The following is a 15,258-nucleotide window of genomic DNA, read 5'->3' as shown; positions in this document are numbered from 1 at the left end:
AAGTCGTATCAGAAGATTAAATTCTCCGGCAAGCCTAAATGAATGAAAAGAAAAAGAAAAACAAATAAAAATGAATGGAATGCAAGGGAGGAATGGGGTGTCTCGCTCAGAAGCGTGAGAAGGTGGTGGCGTTAAGTGATGTTGGCAAACTTTATGTAAAGCACAGTTTGTTTATGTGCACACCCTGGAGCCCAAGTCCGGTGCAATGTCATCACCTACGTTTGATCAGTAGAGTGTCACATGATGAGCAATTGAAAGGCACTCAGACTTGTTTGCAGGCAAAGAAGAAAAGACAAAAACGGAGGAAGGAAGCAGGAAAACCAAAGCCTGGTATGGTTTCTCGTGGCTCAGATCCCATGTGGGTTGGGGAGTTCCATCAGGACCCCATGGGTGGCTTTACTGGCTTTGAGATGGGAGCAGGGCTAGTTTATGCTTCAGCTCATGCTGCGAGCAGCCAGGTCATCACGGTTAACCTCCTACGTGCGTGATGGTTTTAGGGACAGGAACCCAAATGTCAAGCTAGTTAATTTACACAGCTCTCTTCAGCATTCTTGTAGATTTTCAGTTGGTGGTTCAGTTCATGTTTCAGTCTGTGATTTTTGACCAACTGGCAAGTTATTCATGCTCTTCTGCAGACTTCTACTTTATGCTGTAATTTGATTGACATTGTCACTGTTCAATAAAAACACCAGTTGCTTCCATGTGAATCTTGACAATTATTTTCATAAAGACCAAACTCGTTTAAATGTTTTTTTTCTTTCTCCTGTCTTTATTTTTGAAAGACAGACCAACCAAACAACTTCCTTGAGAATAATTTGTTGACATATTTTCCTGTCCTAGGTCCAGCAGCTGTGATAAGTGGTGAAGAAGACTCTATTAGCCCACTTCATCATGTAAATAATGGGATCACCAGCCCATGTATATGGAATGGTGGACTGGAGGCTGTGACGATTGGACTGAACAGGGTTCCTATTATTGAGAATCCGCAGTACTTCAGAAATGGACACAACTATCAGAAATCCTCCACCAGTACGTGCAAGTAATTAAAACCACACATTGACAGCGGTGTGTCCTTCATCAGCATTTCCATTGCGCAAGCACAGAACTCTAGTGAGCATATTGCCACTGTCATGTGAAAAACACTACAAAGGAAGAATGTCATTGTATAATGCATAAACATTTCTAGTTACCTCACCTTTGAAAAATGCAAAGAGCCTCATTTAAGAGGCTCGTAAACTACGCGCATATTTGGCCTGCAGCATCATGTCAGTGATGACAGTCTAAGTGTGTCAAATATATGTTTCAAGCAAAACTGTGTTTGCACCTTAGGTCATGCTCTTGAAACTGTAAGGGGAGTGGGAATGGTGTGGTGTCCTTTTCGTAGTTTAAAGTTGGGTGGAAATGAAGGAATGAGTATAGAAATGGAATGTGTGTGCGCTGAAATTGCTCACGTGTACAGCTTGGACGGAACATTGCATGTTGGTGTTGTATTTTTGGGTTAATGGCAATTATTTTTGTTTCACTCTTTCAGATGTTGAACATCTAAAACGGAGGGACATTATTTTGAAGCGGGAGCTTGGAGAAGGAGCTTTTGGGAAAGTCTTCTTGGCAGAATGCTACACTCTGTGCCCAAAAAAGGACAAAATGCTTGTAGCTGTAAAGGTGAGAGGGATAAAGAAAAAGAGAGAGAGAGAAAGAGAGAGAGAGAGAAAAGTGTGTGTGTGTGTCGCTGCACATTCTTATGCTCAAAATGTATTTTTACCCACTGTAATCATCAAATCGCATATCACTAATCATATCCTTGCTTTTTGAGTCTGACTTCTAATAACTGTACACTTAACTTCCATCCACCTATCCAGTCAGTTTAAAATAAAAATAAATTGACCAGTTTTGATTAATAGAGATATTTTAAAACATTATTTTGGAAATAACAAAACTTTAATGAGAACATTTTAAATGTGTTTGCCAGGAGATTGGTAATCGTGTGTGTGTGTGGTTTAAATTGCTCAGCCCGATGCTACTTTGTACAGTAAAATTTGCTGGACTTGTTTGTGGAACATTCATTTTGGTACTCTCCATGGGTTAGAATACAAATGTTTTGGGGGACCGTTTTTGAAGCCATGTTGTGTAGGTTTCTTCAGAGATGTATGATGATGACTGAAATATAATAACAGGCGTGTCCAAATCTGGTACCTGAGGGCTGCTATCCTGTATGTTTTCGATGTTTCCCTCCAACAACATTTAATTCAAGTGATCAGGATCATTTCAGGCATCTACAGAGCTTGCTGATGAGCTGATATTTGAATCAAGCTGTGTTGGAGGAAGGAAACATCTAAAACATTCAGGAGAGAGGAGAACCGTATTTGAACAACTCTGTACTAGATGATGGGCAAGTATCCCCGCCATCCACATTTTGGTCAATGAACTGTATGGACAATTGCACCCTAAACTTTGTTGCTGAGAAGCAGTGGTTCCAGCCATTGGAAAACTACACTGCATTTAATACACCCTGCACTTGATTTGACATTTGATTTCAACACACAATGCACTATTTCTTTCTTTCCAGACTCTGAAGGACCCCACTTTATCAGCAAGAAAAGATTTCCAACGGGAAGCTGAACTGCTGACCAATCTCCAACATGAACATATTGTGAAATTTTATGGAGTTTGTGTTGATGGAGATCCGCTCATCATGGTCTTTGAGTACATGAAGCATGGAGATTTGAATAAATTTCTCAGGTGAGGGCAGAAAAAGTGTAAACCATAGCCGGGGACTGTTAGACTATACTAACACAACGGTGAGTTAGTCAATCAGACATTCAGGAGATGCGATCCCTCCAGCATGTCCTGGGCCTCCTGGGATGTGCCTGGGACACCTGACCAGTGAAGTCATTCTAACTAAGGCACCTTATTTGGCACAGCAGTAATCTATGGGAGGATAGAGCCAGCCATGGCCAAGTGGTTAAGATTGTCCTCTGCCACAGAGGCAACACTGGTTCAAGACCATCCACTCCCCAAACACATGGCTGTGATCAGACACTCAAACCTGCTCCCTGCTCTTCAGTAGCTGCCTTCTCCTCTGTGTACCGCTAACAATGTGCATTTGCTGTGTGCACCAAAGTCAAATTTCATGGAAATGTGTGTGTACATGACAAATGATGATTTAACCCTAAGAGATTTGTGGTTGGCACAGCACTGACTGTCTGTCCCATCTGCCCTGTGGTGCATAGAAGCTCATGGTGTTTTAGTAGTCATGGTTTTCTGAATTCAGTTGAAGTCTTTGAACTATATCATAACCATTTCACACACTCCTTAGAGCTCACGGACCAGATGCCGTGATCCTGGTGGACGGACAGCCACTGCAGACTAATGGGGAGTTGGGTCTTTCCCAGATGCTTCACATAGCCAGTCAAATTTCAGCAGGGATGATCTACCTTGCATCACAGCACTTTGTACACCGTGATTTGGCTACCAGAAACTGTCTGGTAGGGAATGCTCTCCAGGTGAAAATAGGAGACTTTGGCATGTCAAGAGATATTTACAGCACTGATTATTATAGGGTAAGATCATCCATGTTTCTTTCATCAAACGGTTTACTGTCATTTGCTCATATTTGAAATATGTAGAGAATGCATGTACACTACAGGCTACAGAGCAAAACTTGTTTTTTTTTAAACCAGGGTGCCCTTGTAAACAAACTAGTTTACACAATTTATTAACTATACACATTTGTATGTGTGTATGGTCAGGTGGGAGGTCACACTATGCTGCCGATTCGCTGGATGCCCCCAGAAAGCATCATGTACAGGAAATTTACAACAGAGACTGATGTGTGGAGCTTTGGCGTTGTTCTCTGGGAAATCTTCACCAATGGCAAACAGCCCTGGTTCCAGCTGGCCAATAACGAGGTACACATTCACTGATATTTGCACCAAAATCGGTGTCAAAATCGGAATCGGAGTTCGAAAGGAGGTTAACCAAATCGGGGTCATCTTCACAATCAGAAAAATCTGAGTCTAAAAATGAAACATGGGGTGCGAAAACAGAAAGGGAGTGTGAAAAATTAGGAAAAGAAGATGGCACAAGTGAGAGAGACGTGGAGGAAAAGACAGAGCTTGAAAGGGTGTGGGGGTGGTCAGCAGGCTGAGGGGGCTGGGTTGTGACGGCCTGGGCGACCCATCAAGAAAGAGCGACATGAGGGATTGCTGGTGAATAGTCGAAACAGCAGCTGGCAAGACCATCACTCCCTGATTGGAGGTGAAGGGATGGTTAGGTGCAGGTGGTGACGTCTGAAGCTCAATGCATTGATTGTGCCTGAGTTTGCTGGTTCTATGACTGGTCAGTACGTACAGTCACAATAGGGACATTTTAGAGTGTTACATCAACCTGACATGTATGTTTTTGGAATGTGGGAGGAAATCGGAGTACCCAGAGAAAACCTAGGCAGGCAAGGGGAAAACATGCAAACTCCACACAGGAAGGCCAAAGCCCGGAATTGAACCGTAGACCTCTGTACGATGAGGTGGACGTGCTAACCAGTCGACCACCGTGTCGCCCAATTTACATTTGCATGTATATTTATTGATGTGACTAGTTCAGGGAGTAAACTGCCTCATGCCCTTACTCAGCTGGGATAGGCACCAGCCAACCCCTGATCCTAATGGGGATAAGTGGTAAATAAAATGGATGGCTGGAATTTTAATGAAAAAAATACATCAGAATCAGAATCAGAATCATCTTTATTGGCCAAGTATGTAGAACACACAAGGAATTTGTCTCCGGTATAACACGCTGCATTAGTATCATCGTAAACAACAAATCATTGAACCATTTTAGAGTAACCAGTAGCAGTATTTGTAGTACAAGAAGAGTGACTACGTCAGTGACTGTTTAAGGAGTTAATGGCTAGAGGGAAGAAGCTGTTTAAGTGTCTACTGGATTTGGTGCGCATGGATCTGTAGCGTCTGCCTGAGGGGAGTAGCTGGAAAAGGTGGTGGGCAGGGTGCGGGAGATCCAGGAGGATTTTCCGTGCCCTTGTCTTGATTCTTGCAGTGTGCAAGTCCTCAAGAGTGGGTAGGGCGGTGCCAACGATTTTTTCCGCCGTCCTAACTGTCCGTTGAAGTCGGATTTTGTCCTTTTTTGTGGCGGCCCCAAACCAAACCGTGATGGAAGAACACAGGATTGATTCGATGACTGCCGTGTAGAACTGTCGTAGCACCTCCTGTGGCAGGCCATGCTTCCTCAGCAGCCTCAGGAAGTACATCCTCTGCCGGGCCCTTTTCAGGATGGAGATGGTGTTGACTTCCCACTTCATGTCCTGGGAGACATATTTATACATATACATATTTTTGTTGAACATTTTAAGTGCTGATGAGCCATTTTTATTGTTTGTACATTTTATTTGCATATACTATATTTAGTATTATTGGATTTAGATTATATGTGTGCAGTTATAACATCACTTGTTTATATGTATGGAAAGAATGTAGACAATAACAATTCAGGACTATGTTGCGTGTTATAATTTATAATCGGTGTCATTCTTCTTCCAGGTGATTGAGTGTATAACTCAGGGCAGGGTACTGGAGTGCCCAAGGCTCTGTCCCAAAGGAGTCTATGACATAATGCTTGGCTGCTGGCAGAGAGAGCCACATCAGCGCCTCAACATGAAGGACATTCAAAAGACTCTGTTATCTCTGATGAAAGCGGCACCAGTCTATCTGCACATATTGGGTTAGACACAGACCAAATGAAGAGGAACGGAATGTAAATTTAGGTCAAGGAGCAAATCAGTGTCACGGAATAAAATACATGACTCGAGTCAACATAGCCCAACATCAAGGTTCCAGGGTTTGACTGCCTCATAATGGGACAGTTAAGTCATGGTGGCACAAAATATAAGTAAGCCCTTGGAGATGCGTGTATGTTTGTATGGACTGTATCTGGCTATCAGTGCTGGAATGCAGCTATCTGGACACCAACTAGGAAACTAGCTGATTGTTATTCATGAAAATAATATCGTATAAACATGTTCCCTAAGCAGCCTCCTGTTGGTATGTTGTTAGTGGAAATTAACATTTAAAATTATAATAAGCCCAGTATGCCTTGATGATTGTGCTGTTGTCACTGTTGCTCTTTAATGTTTCAGTTGCTATGCTGTGGCTCTTTATTCTGGAATATAGGCTTGATCTCTCACAGTATATAAACTTGGATTACTCAGTGACATCCCCCTGAGTATCAGCTCTTTGTCTTCTGCATCCAGCCTTGCTCTCTGCCATTACTTTGTATTTTGTAGATTAAGACTAACTTCGCAACTTCCGTGTCATGTATGCTTCTATGTCCTAATTTCGTTCCTCATGTGACAGTATGTACTGACCAGTCATGGACCCAGCAGACTCAGGCACAATCCATTGAGCCGCAGACGTCACCACCTGCTCCTAACCATCCAACCTACTGCCCTCAGCCTGCCGACCACCCCCACACCCTTCGTGCAAACTCTTGTCTTTTCCTCCACGTCTCTCTCACCTGTGCCATCTGCTTGTACTTGTTTGTACTTGTACTATTTTCACGCCCACTGTTTCATTTTCCGGGACCAACATAGACACCCAGGTAAAGGTTTTGGTTCCACCCGCAATCGCGCCTTTTACAAGTCGTGTCATGCTGAACCTGCCCCCAAGCCACTTTACTCCATCTTTTTCGTCACCTCATTCACTGTCTACTTCTTCACCTCCTCCCATTCATAATTTTTCTGCTAGTTCACCTTCCCCAGTACCTGTACTCCTGCCCCTCTGTGTCTCTTGTGCTCCCCAACCTCTATGGTGGCATGCTGATGAGGCAAGGCCCCGTGCCGGCGCCTTGGCAGCTGCATTTTCCCCTCCTGGCTACTCGAGAGCTACAGGAAACTTTGCATCCGTCACGGCACTTCAGCAAAAGCAGGCCCCCATCCCGGTTCCTTGGCAGTGCAATGTCCCAACCCTGCTCTGGTGGCATATGCCCTGAAGCCGTCCTCTGAACCCGCTTTGGCGGCACAACCTTTGCAGCTGCCCTCCAAGCCTGCTTTGTTGAAGCAACCCTTGCGACGGCCATCCAATCACTCCTCAAGGTCACTCTCAGTAATTTAGAAATGTTGGAGGCCTACAAGTCCCATGAACAAGTTGGAAGGCACTTGTAGACTTTCAACTGAAACTTTATGAGCATTCCATGTCCAGACCACACATTTACGTCAGAGTGTCCGGCCTCTTAATTTGTGCCTATCGCAATGCTCACTTCTCACCCAATGTTTACTCGAAGATGTGCGCAATTGGACATTTTTCTCAACCCCCTCATTGCATAGTGTTGGATTGATTATTTTTAGTCATCATACATTCGCTTATGCCTGACATGATAAATTGATTATGCTTGCAAAGAAGAACGCTTATGCTTTTAATAAAGATACATTCTTTATTATGTACTCACATTTGATCCATTATATACTCACTTTTATAATCAAGAATGCTTGGTGCACTGTGTGGAAGTTAAGGGACGCAACCACCTTTCCGAGGACATGGTTGGGAAGAGATAAGTGTTAAGACTAAACAGTGAGCAAGGTTGGACAGTGAATGGAGCCATCAACACCAGCTGCAACGTGATGTTTTTGTAACAATTGCACACATGTACGTAATTTACACTCACATACACACACATAGTCAAACAAGTTCAGTGTGTGTTCAACAGCCCTCACCCTTTAGGTTGGGCACACCTATGGAGTAGCTTTCCCAATAAATGAGGAGGTGAAGGGGGAGATTGTTAGGGTGACGTGCCGAGAACTGAAACCGAATGCTTCTCCTCGTTCCCTCCTGGTACCAGAATTGAGTCTCCTGTCTCCTCCTTGTGTTTTATTCATGAGTGTCAAATTGGACCAACCTGACATTTTTGAGGGTTCGTCCGGGATCGCAATATACCTGACGCCTCCAGACGCTGAGTCGACGGCCAGGAAGACCGTGCCCATGGCTAAAACACCCTTTCCGGGACTGGGTTTCGGCTCCTCGTCTGGAGGCTGAGGGTTGAAGCGAATCCAAAGGAGAGAGGACTACTCTTGGTGGTAAGTAGGGCGGCGGTGTCCTGTACGTACTTAAACTCCGTGTGTAAATAGAGTGTGTATATAGTACGTTACCTCGGGTGAAGGTAATCGGATAAATCGAATTAAATGTGCTTAATGAGTGACTGTGTAACTGTGTGAGTGGAGGTTTGCTACCTCGTTAGAACAGGACATTTGTTGTGGCAACTGTCTGAGGAAGCAGATGCAAGAATTTCCCGCCACTTTGGTGGTTGAAGGTTGGAAATTACCTCAGTTGGAGAAATTGTCACCCTGTTCAAGGGAAAAGTCAGCCTAGTTACCCTAGGTAAATCGCTGACTCTCAAATTTTCTCAAAATCTCAAAATTACAAAATGGGGATACTAAATAGTAAGAGCACGGATAAAATGAATCCTAAAATGAAGTTAACATGTACGGACTGGAAATTTGTAGAGAGCCAATGTCCTTCAAAGATAAAACATCTAAATTTGTGGAAAAAATATATATAATTTCGCTGGCCGGCTGAGCACACAAACATTACTGCACCTGCAGGATAACATTAGAACTATGTGCGAAAATGACAGAGAGAAAATGGATATGGATGGGTTCGAAGACATTGAGTTCTGGATGTTCTTGGCTGAAAAGAGGCAGAAAGTGAAAGAGTAAAAGGGAATAGAGAAAGTTGAAGGAAGGGAACGTGTCAGTGAGACGGAATTTAACCATGACAAGAGCGAAGGAAACATTATATTTCACAGGAGAGAGGATGATGAGTTGGGACCGGTAGGTTTACGGACAGAAGTAAAACAGAAAGTGGAGAGAGAAAGTGAGCTTGAGATGACATCCACAAATCCTGTTACACCATCATTGTATTCATCCCTTCCAACTTCAACATCTCCTTTTCCACCATCCCCTCCACCCTCGTTTCGAGGGGGCCATCCAATGACCTTTAGGGGAAGGGGAGATTTGGGAGTGGATTTTACTCTCACATACACACGCACAGTCAACAATCCGCGCCGAAATAGGGGCAGAGGAATGCCAAGAAAGAGACGTGGGACTGGTCCAGGGAAGATTATTTGTTGGTGTTGTAGGGCGAAAGGCCACATTTCCCGTGAGTGTCCCAAGAGTAAATTTGTAAGTTGCATGACGAGACATTCCTGCTTCTCAGCAAGAGATAGCAACTTTCCTTGTTGGCTTCGTGATGGAAGGAAGTTTCATTTTGAAGGAACACGGAAAGTGATAGTGGCTTGTTTGACGGTAAATTGATGGTGTATATCGATATTTGGATGAAGTGAAGTGTTCTGGCAGGTGACAAAAGTTTGTAGGTGCTTGACCTGGTTGAGAGTGGTAGCAAGGTGAATATTTTGGTTTGTCCGTCGAGTTGTGTCTGCGAATATGTGCTTAATTTGTCTTTGAATGTGTGTAGATAAGCGTGACTCTTGCCTCGTCTCATGGAGTCTTGTTTGTTTTATTTTCTGGCTTTTGCAGTGTAGGAGGTTTGGACGGCATCTATTGTAATTATTTGTAATTGTCACTGTATTAATTGTGATTCCTAACGCCACTTAAGCTTCATTATTTCAACCGGCGCTACATGAAGTATGTGTAAATCCGATAAAGAAAGAAAATGGTTGAGTATGGGTGTGGTGACACAGAGAGTTTTGGATTCTTATAGTGGGTGAAAGGCAAGTGAAAATGTTGGTGGTGAGACGTAAGGTGATGATGGAAGTTGAGTATGCTGAGAATAAAGAAAGGAACAGGCAGGTGAGGTTGGACAGTGATGCTATGAAAGAGGAGGTCATCATGTGTTTAGGTTGAATAGGGCCAAAAGGTCACAAGATGCTTAGAAAGTTGTTTGTAAGTCGTAGACACAATTTTTTGTGTTAGGTGGTCGTCAGTGGACGTATGGGGGACATTGTTAACTTTCTGGGAGGAGGTAGAATGTGTAAGTATACAGATGATGATGTGTAAGTATATGATTTGGATGATTTGTAACTGTTACCTGTCTGTGGGTTTCAATTATCTTATTTGGTTTATAACTGCTTCTGTTATGCTGCTAATTGCCAAAATGTTCCGATTATGTTACAATGTTTTATAGATTACGTTCATAAAATGCACATTTCTCTTGAAACATGAGAAGAGCCATCACGGCTCCTGATGTGGGAGAAATAATGGTCTTGTGTCATGAAATTATGTAAATTCAGTTACAATTTTGCTATCCTTGGATTGTGTTGTGCCTTCCCTCATTATGAAATGTAATGACTAGAGTTGAAGCTATCGTCGAACATACAAATTCTTGTTGGTTTGAGTCATAAAAAAACGTCAGATTTTAAGACATGTCTCATTTGTGCATACATGGGCTGGATTTCTAATTCCGTTCATCACAAGAGCAAAATCTTCCAGCTTTAATCAATGTTTATGTTTCAAGGTCACGTGTGGATTATTTAAAATTGGCTTTGTTAACTTAGAATGACTGCACGTTTTAAGGTCAGCAGTGGCATTTTTGAAAACCACACACCCTAGGTGGTGTTTACCAAAGACAGTTGCGGCATAGATAAGCCACTTGGCAGCTTTGAGCAGTGTATCGTGCGAACTCTGCATGCTGGAAGAGTGCTAGGAAAGAAAAAAAGGGATGAGCTGTTGCACACTAGCATGACGTTTTTGTCGCCTGCTAGGCATTTATTTTGCATTGCTATGTTGTAATGTGAATCCCATTTAACACTGGAAAAATGCACAGTGCTTAACCCTGCTACTTTGTTATCGCTTCCTGATGGGTGTTTGTTTGTTTGTTTGTTGGGCATATAAGCAGGTAATCGTGATTTGAGAGGTTGTAGGAGGAAGTACAACAGACTCGTCTCGTCCTACCTCTCGTTCTTTGTGTGCTTTAATTTGTTTGATATTCGGTCGGTCGGTGAAGGCCCTTGTTATCGAGGAATGCGGCCCCCAGGACAAGGCGACGGCTCCTGGTGCTTGTGTCTCCGATGACTGTGGAGGCCCAGTCTTCCCCGAAAGCCCCGCCCGCAGGATTGACAGAAGTGGGTTGGGGGGCCGGGCGGTTGCCGGGCCCTCTCCTTCCTCCGCGCTCGCCGGTCCTCCTCCGCAGCGACGCGTCGAGTCTCGAGGACCTGGACCCCGCCCCGCACAGCCCCACGCCAGGCCGCCCGATCCGCGGCCAGGTCAGCCCACTGTGCCGGGGGAATCCGGCACCGCTGAAGATGACCCTTTAGCTGGTCTTTGAATCGTCTTTTCGGGCCACCGCGGGGACGGGTGCCCTCCAGCAACTCCGTGTAGAGGAGCTGCTTCGGGAGACGGTCGTCGCTCATCCGCTGCACGTGGCCGGCCCACCGCAGTTGGGCCAGGGTGATCATGGCCTCGATACTCGTGAGGCCAGCCCGGGTGAGGATCTCATTATTAGTCACTCTCTCCTCCCAGGAAACGTTGAGGAGAGATCGGAGTCGTCCTTGGTGGAACCTCTCGAGCCTCTTGATGCTGCTCCGATAGAGGGTCCAACATTCGGCGCCATAGAGAAGGGTCGGGAGGACGACAGACTTATACACCATGATCTTCGTGTTGGTGGAAATGGCGTGATTCCTGAAGACCCGACGACCGAGGCGTCCAAAGGCTGTGTGGGCTGCCTGGATACGGTAAGTGAGGTCCTCTGTGAGGCCGGCGTCCTCCTGGATAATGCTGCCCAGGTAAGGGAACGCCGAGACCTGCTCGATGGGTTCGTCGTCTATGGAGATTTGGGGTGGACGATGGTTCAGGTGGAGGGTCTTTGTCTTTTTGGTGTTGACGGAGAGGCCAAAGGTCCTGTACGCCGCGGCGAAGCCGTCCGCGATGAGCTGGAGGCCCCCGGAGGAGTTGGAGACCGCAGCATTGTCATCAGCGTACTGGAGTTCGCTGACGGTCGTGACCATGGTCCCCCGCCTGCTCCTCAAACGGCTGAGGTTGAAGAGCGACCCTTCAGTTTGGTAGCGTAGAGTGATTCCGTGCTCCTGGACAGGGGTGACGTGGTGGATGAGCGCGGCGATGTAGAGGCAGAACAACGTCGGCGCCACCGTGCAGCCCTGTTTGACTCCAATCCGAACCGGGAATGGGGGAGTCATTTCGCCCTGAGTCAGGACGCAACCCTTCATGCCGTCGTGAAATATCCGGATGAGGGATATGAATTTGGGGGGGCAGCCTTGACGTTCCAGCACTTTCCAGAGTGCTGCTCGGGGCACAGAATCAAACGCTTTGGCCAGATCATAAAAGATGGCGTGGAACTCCCTCCGCTGCTCCCGGCACTTCTCCAGGAGCTGTCTGGCGCAGAACACCATGTCCGCGGTTCCCCTTCCTGGACGGAAGCCCGCCTGGGACTCCGGAAGAACCCGCTCAGCGAGACAGGTGAGTCGGTCGGCCAGTATACGACAGATGAGTTTTCCAGCAGTTGACAGCAGCGAAATTCCACGATAGTTTCCACAGTAGAGTTTGTCACCCTTCTTGAATATCGTGACGATGACGGAGTCCTTCAGTTCCCCAGGCACCGTCTCCTCGACCCAGCATTGAAGGATGAAGGTGTGGAGGCGGGTGAGGAGATGTGCACCCCAGCTTGTAAAAGTTCTACGGGGATGTCGTCGACTCCAGCAGCTTTGTTCTTCTTCATCCTCCTCAGGGCTCCGGAGATCTCCCGGAGAGTCGGCAGCTCCGTCATCCAGTGTTGCACGGGGAGCTGGGGGACAGGATCGAGGAAGCCGTCTATTGCGCATGTCGGACGGTTCAGGAGCTCCATGAAACGCTCCTTCCATCGCTGGTGAGTATCCTCCTTTTCCTGCAGGATGGTGCCGTCCTTTGCCTTCACAGCCATTGGAGGATTGTGAGCCGGACCGATGATCTTCCTCGTTGCTTCGAAGAAGGATCTGGTATCGTGACGGTCAGCGAAACTCTGCATTTGGTGGGCAAAGTTGACCCACCATTGATTTTGGATCCTCCGGATCTCTCTCTGTGCTTCACTCTTGGCCGCCCGGTAGGCTTCTTCAAGTCTCTTGGAGGAAACGCAGTTCTGCCATGCAATGCGAGCCTCTCTCTTTCTTGAAATCAGTGGCTCAATTTCTTCCAGGTTTTCGGCAAACCAGTCGGGATTTCTCCTCTTCTGGACACCGAGGACCTCTTCCGCGGATTTGGTGAGCGCAGTTTTCAAGTGCTCCCAGTCTGAGTGGACAGTGGCAGGAAGGGTCCGAGGTTGAGTGTCCAGTTTGTCCGCGAGGGACGTCTGGTACTGTTCGAGGACTTGGGGATTCCTCAGCAGCCCAACATTGAAATGTATCCTCTTGGGGATCTTCTTCCTTCTTTTCGCAGGCGCGATCTTCAGCCTAAGTCTTGAGGCTACCAGCCTGTGATCGGACCATCCGTCATCCATGGAGCGGATGGCCCTCGTGACCATGACGTCGGATCGGTCGCAGATTCGGGTAAGGACGTAATCGATCAGGTGCCAGTGGCCGGATCTTGGATGTTGCCAGGTGGTCTTGTGCTTGTTGGCCATCCGAAACAGTGTGTTGGTTATTACCATCCCCGTCTCTGCGCAGAGACCAAGGAGTAGTTCTCCATTTTCGTTGCAGTTGCCAACGCCTTCCTTCCCCAGAGTCCCTCCCCAAAGCTGATGGTCCCGGCCCACCCGCGCATTGAAATCCCCCAGAACCAAGAGCTTATCCCGGGGGTTGACGCGGAGGATCAGGCCACGCAGCGCGGCATAGAAGGACTCCTTCGCCTCCTCCGAGGCGTCCAGGGTAGGTGCGTAGGCGCTGATGATGACAAGGGATTGGGATTGACACAGAGGTAGGGTCATGAGTCTCTCAGAAGTTCTTACGGGGATGATGTTGTGATCTCTAACCAGACGTGACTTAACGCAGAACCCTACACCGTGAATTCTTCTCTCCTCCACAGCTCGTCCGCTCCAGAAGAAGGTGTACCCGTGCCGAGGCTCCTCGATCTGCCCGGCACCAGGGAGACGGGTCTCGGAGAGGGCCACAATGTCCAGGCCGAGCTTCTGAATCTCAAGGGCGATGAGGGCAGTCCTGCGCTCCGGTCTCTTTGCTCTTGCATTGTCCATCAGGGTTCGTACATTCCAAGCGCCGATTTCCAGGAAAGCAGTCCGGTTTTTGTATTTGTATTTGTTTCGCCCGCATAAAGGATGAATCTGCTGGAGGCGGGTCTCCAGCCGATCGATGGCGGTGATGGGCGTGTTTAGGCCGCCTTTTATTGGCCCTTCCTCGGATTGAGGGGAGCAGCGCTGTGACTAGAGAGTCCTGCTCCGCCACCGTGGTCGCTGCCTCTCCCCTGCACCATCACCAGTTCGCAAGGGGAGCGACCATGGTGCCACGGCCGCCGACGTGTGGTTGTGGAGCTAGGGACGTGGGCCCTCATCTGAGCCTGTCCCCGACGCCCGCGCCATCGCCGCCGGACTTCTTGAGGTTGAGGGGATCGGGAGAGGGGGGAAACGGGTTGAGGGGGCAGGAGGGGGGGGGAGAGGGGGGGGGGAGAATCGCCATCCTGGGGGCTATGTAGCGTGAGGGAGGGGGACGGGTCGCAACCCCGCCCCCGCACTTCGACCCCGTGGCCAGGGTCCACGGCAGCGCGGTGGCCGACGGTGGTGGTCCAGGGGGTCTGCAGCACCCGAGGTTGGACCGTGGGTGCGCCGGGCCCGGTGCTTTATTTTGAAGGGTGGGCATTCCTTCATAACCCATGGGGATGGTCGGCTTGGGGATCCGGTCCGCCACCTTGCTAGGCGCTTAACGCCAGGACTGCGGTGGATTTGTATACCGCCGGACGCGGTCCCGCGGGATTTTGCTGACCCGAAGGTCATTACCATTTCGCACCAACTCTCCAGTGATGGAAAGTCCCGTCAATTCGGCGTGGAGGCTCCCTTACGGACTTCACTGCGATCCACTAGGAATTGGCAACGGTTTGATCCGCACCTTTGAGCCTAGGGATCGCAGATCTTTTGCGAATTGTTTGATATTAATATTGCAGTAACATGCATGGCGGGCTGATTAGACACGCTAAATTGTCCCTAGGTGTGAGCATGGGCTTGGATGGTTGTGCTTGTGTCTGTGTGCCCTGTAGTTGGTTGGCAACCGGTTCAGGGTGTCCCCCACCTGCTGCCCGAAGATGGCTGGGATAGGCTACACCGTCCCCCCCGCCCCTGCCCCCGCGAACCTCGTGAGGATAAAGCG

The 15,258-nt window shown here is 47.6% G+C and overlaps 2 protein-coding genes across 9 annotated transcripts in view; both read left to right on the top strand.

Annotated features, from left to right (window-relative positions):
- LOC147205662 (NT-3 growth factor receptor-like) overlaps positions 1 to 7,450 on the top strand; it is a 46,969-nt gene extending 39,519 nt beyond the window's left edge. Inside the window, exons 13-18 of the mRNA XM_086108462.1 lie at positions 841 to 1,029; positions 1,532 to 1,662; positions 2,567 to 2,739; positions 3,317 to 3,560; positions 3,750 to 3,908; positions 5,553 to 7,450. Of these exons, the coding sequence (XP_085964588.1) occupies positions 841 to 1,029; positions 1,532 to 1,662; positions 2,567 to 2,739; positions 3,317 to 3,560; positions 3,750 to 3,908; positions 5,553 to 5,738 (1,082 nt within the window). The 3' untranslated portion in view covers positions 5,739 to 7,450. The remainder of the gene's footprint in view (positions 1 to 840; positions 1,030 to 1,531; positions 1,663 to 2,566; positions 2,740 to 3,316; positions 3,561 to 3,749; positions 3,909 to 5,552) is intronic.
- Positions 7,451 to 10,771: 3,321 nt separating this feature from the next.
- LOC147205661 (uncharacterized) lies at positions 10,772 to 14,479 on the top strand. Of its 8 annotated transcripts, XR_015100822.1 has the most exons (9): positions 10,775 to 11,223; positions 11,480 to 12,433; positions 12,562 to 12,616; positions 12,702 to 13,052; positions 13,146 to 13,209; positions 13,385 to 13,494; positions 13,645 to 13,816; positions 13,970 to 14,139; positions 14,216 to 14,479. XR_015100822.1 is itself a non-coding variant. In XM_086110309.1 (8 exons), exons 5-8 carry the CDS (start codon positions 13,444 to 13,446, stop codon positions 14,218 to 14,220), a joined length of 375 nt encoding a protein of 124 aa, XP_085966435.1. In that variant the 5' UTR covers positions 10,773 to 12,433; positions 12,562 to 12,616; positions 12,702 to 12,980; positions 13,146 to 13,209; positions 13,385 to 13,443; the 3' UTR covers positions 14,221 to 14,479. The 8 variants fall into 8 exon arrangements, 2 of the variants coding, with proteins under 2 accessions (XP_085966435.1, XP_085966436.1); XR_015100823.1 differs by having other exon boundaries at positions 10,772 to 12,433; positions 13,668 to 13,816; XM_086110309.1 differs by having other exon boundaries at positions 10,773 to 12,433; positions 12,702 to 12,980; positions 13,668 to 13,816.
- Positions 14,480 to 15,258: the final 779 nt, after the last annotated feature.

Source organism: Hippocampus guttulatus, chromosome 4, assembly GCF_054856545.1.
Source record: "Hippocampus guttulatus isolate MCC_2025c chromosome 4, RoL_Hgut_1.0, whole genome shotgun sequence".
NCBI lineage: Eukaryota > Metazoa > Chordata > Actinopteri > Syngnathiformes > Syngnathidae > Hippocampus > Hippocampus guttulatus.
Note: the sequence above shows the minus strand (reverse complement) of the source record. Positions and strands in the feature narration are given on the sequence as shown.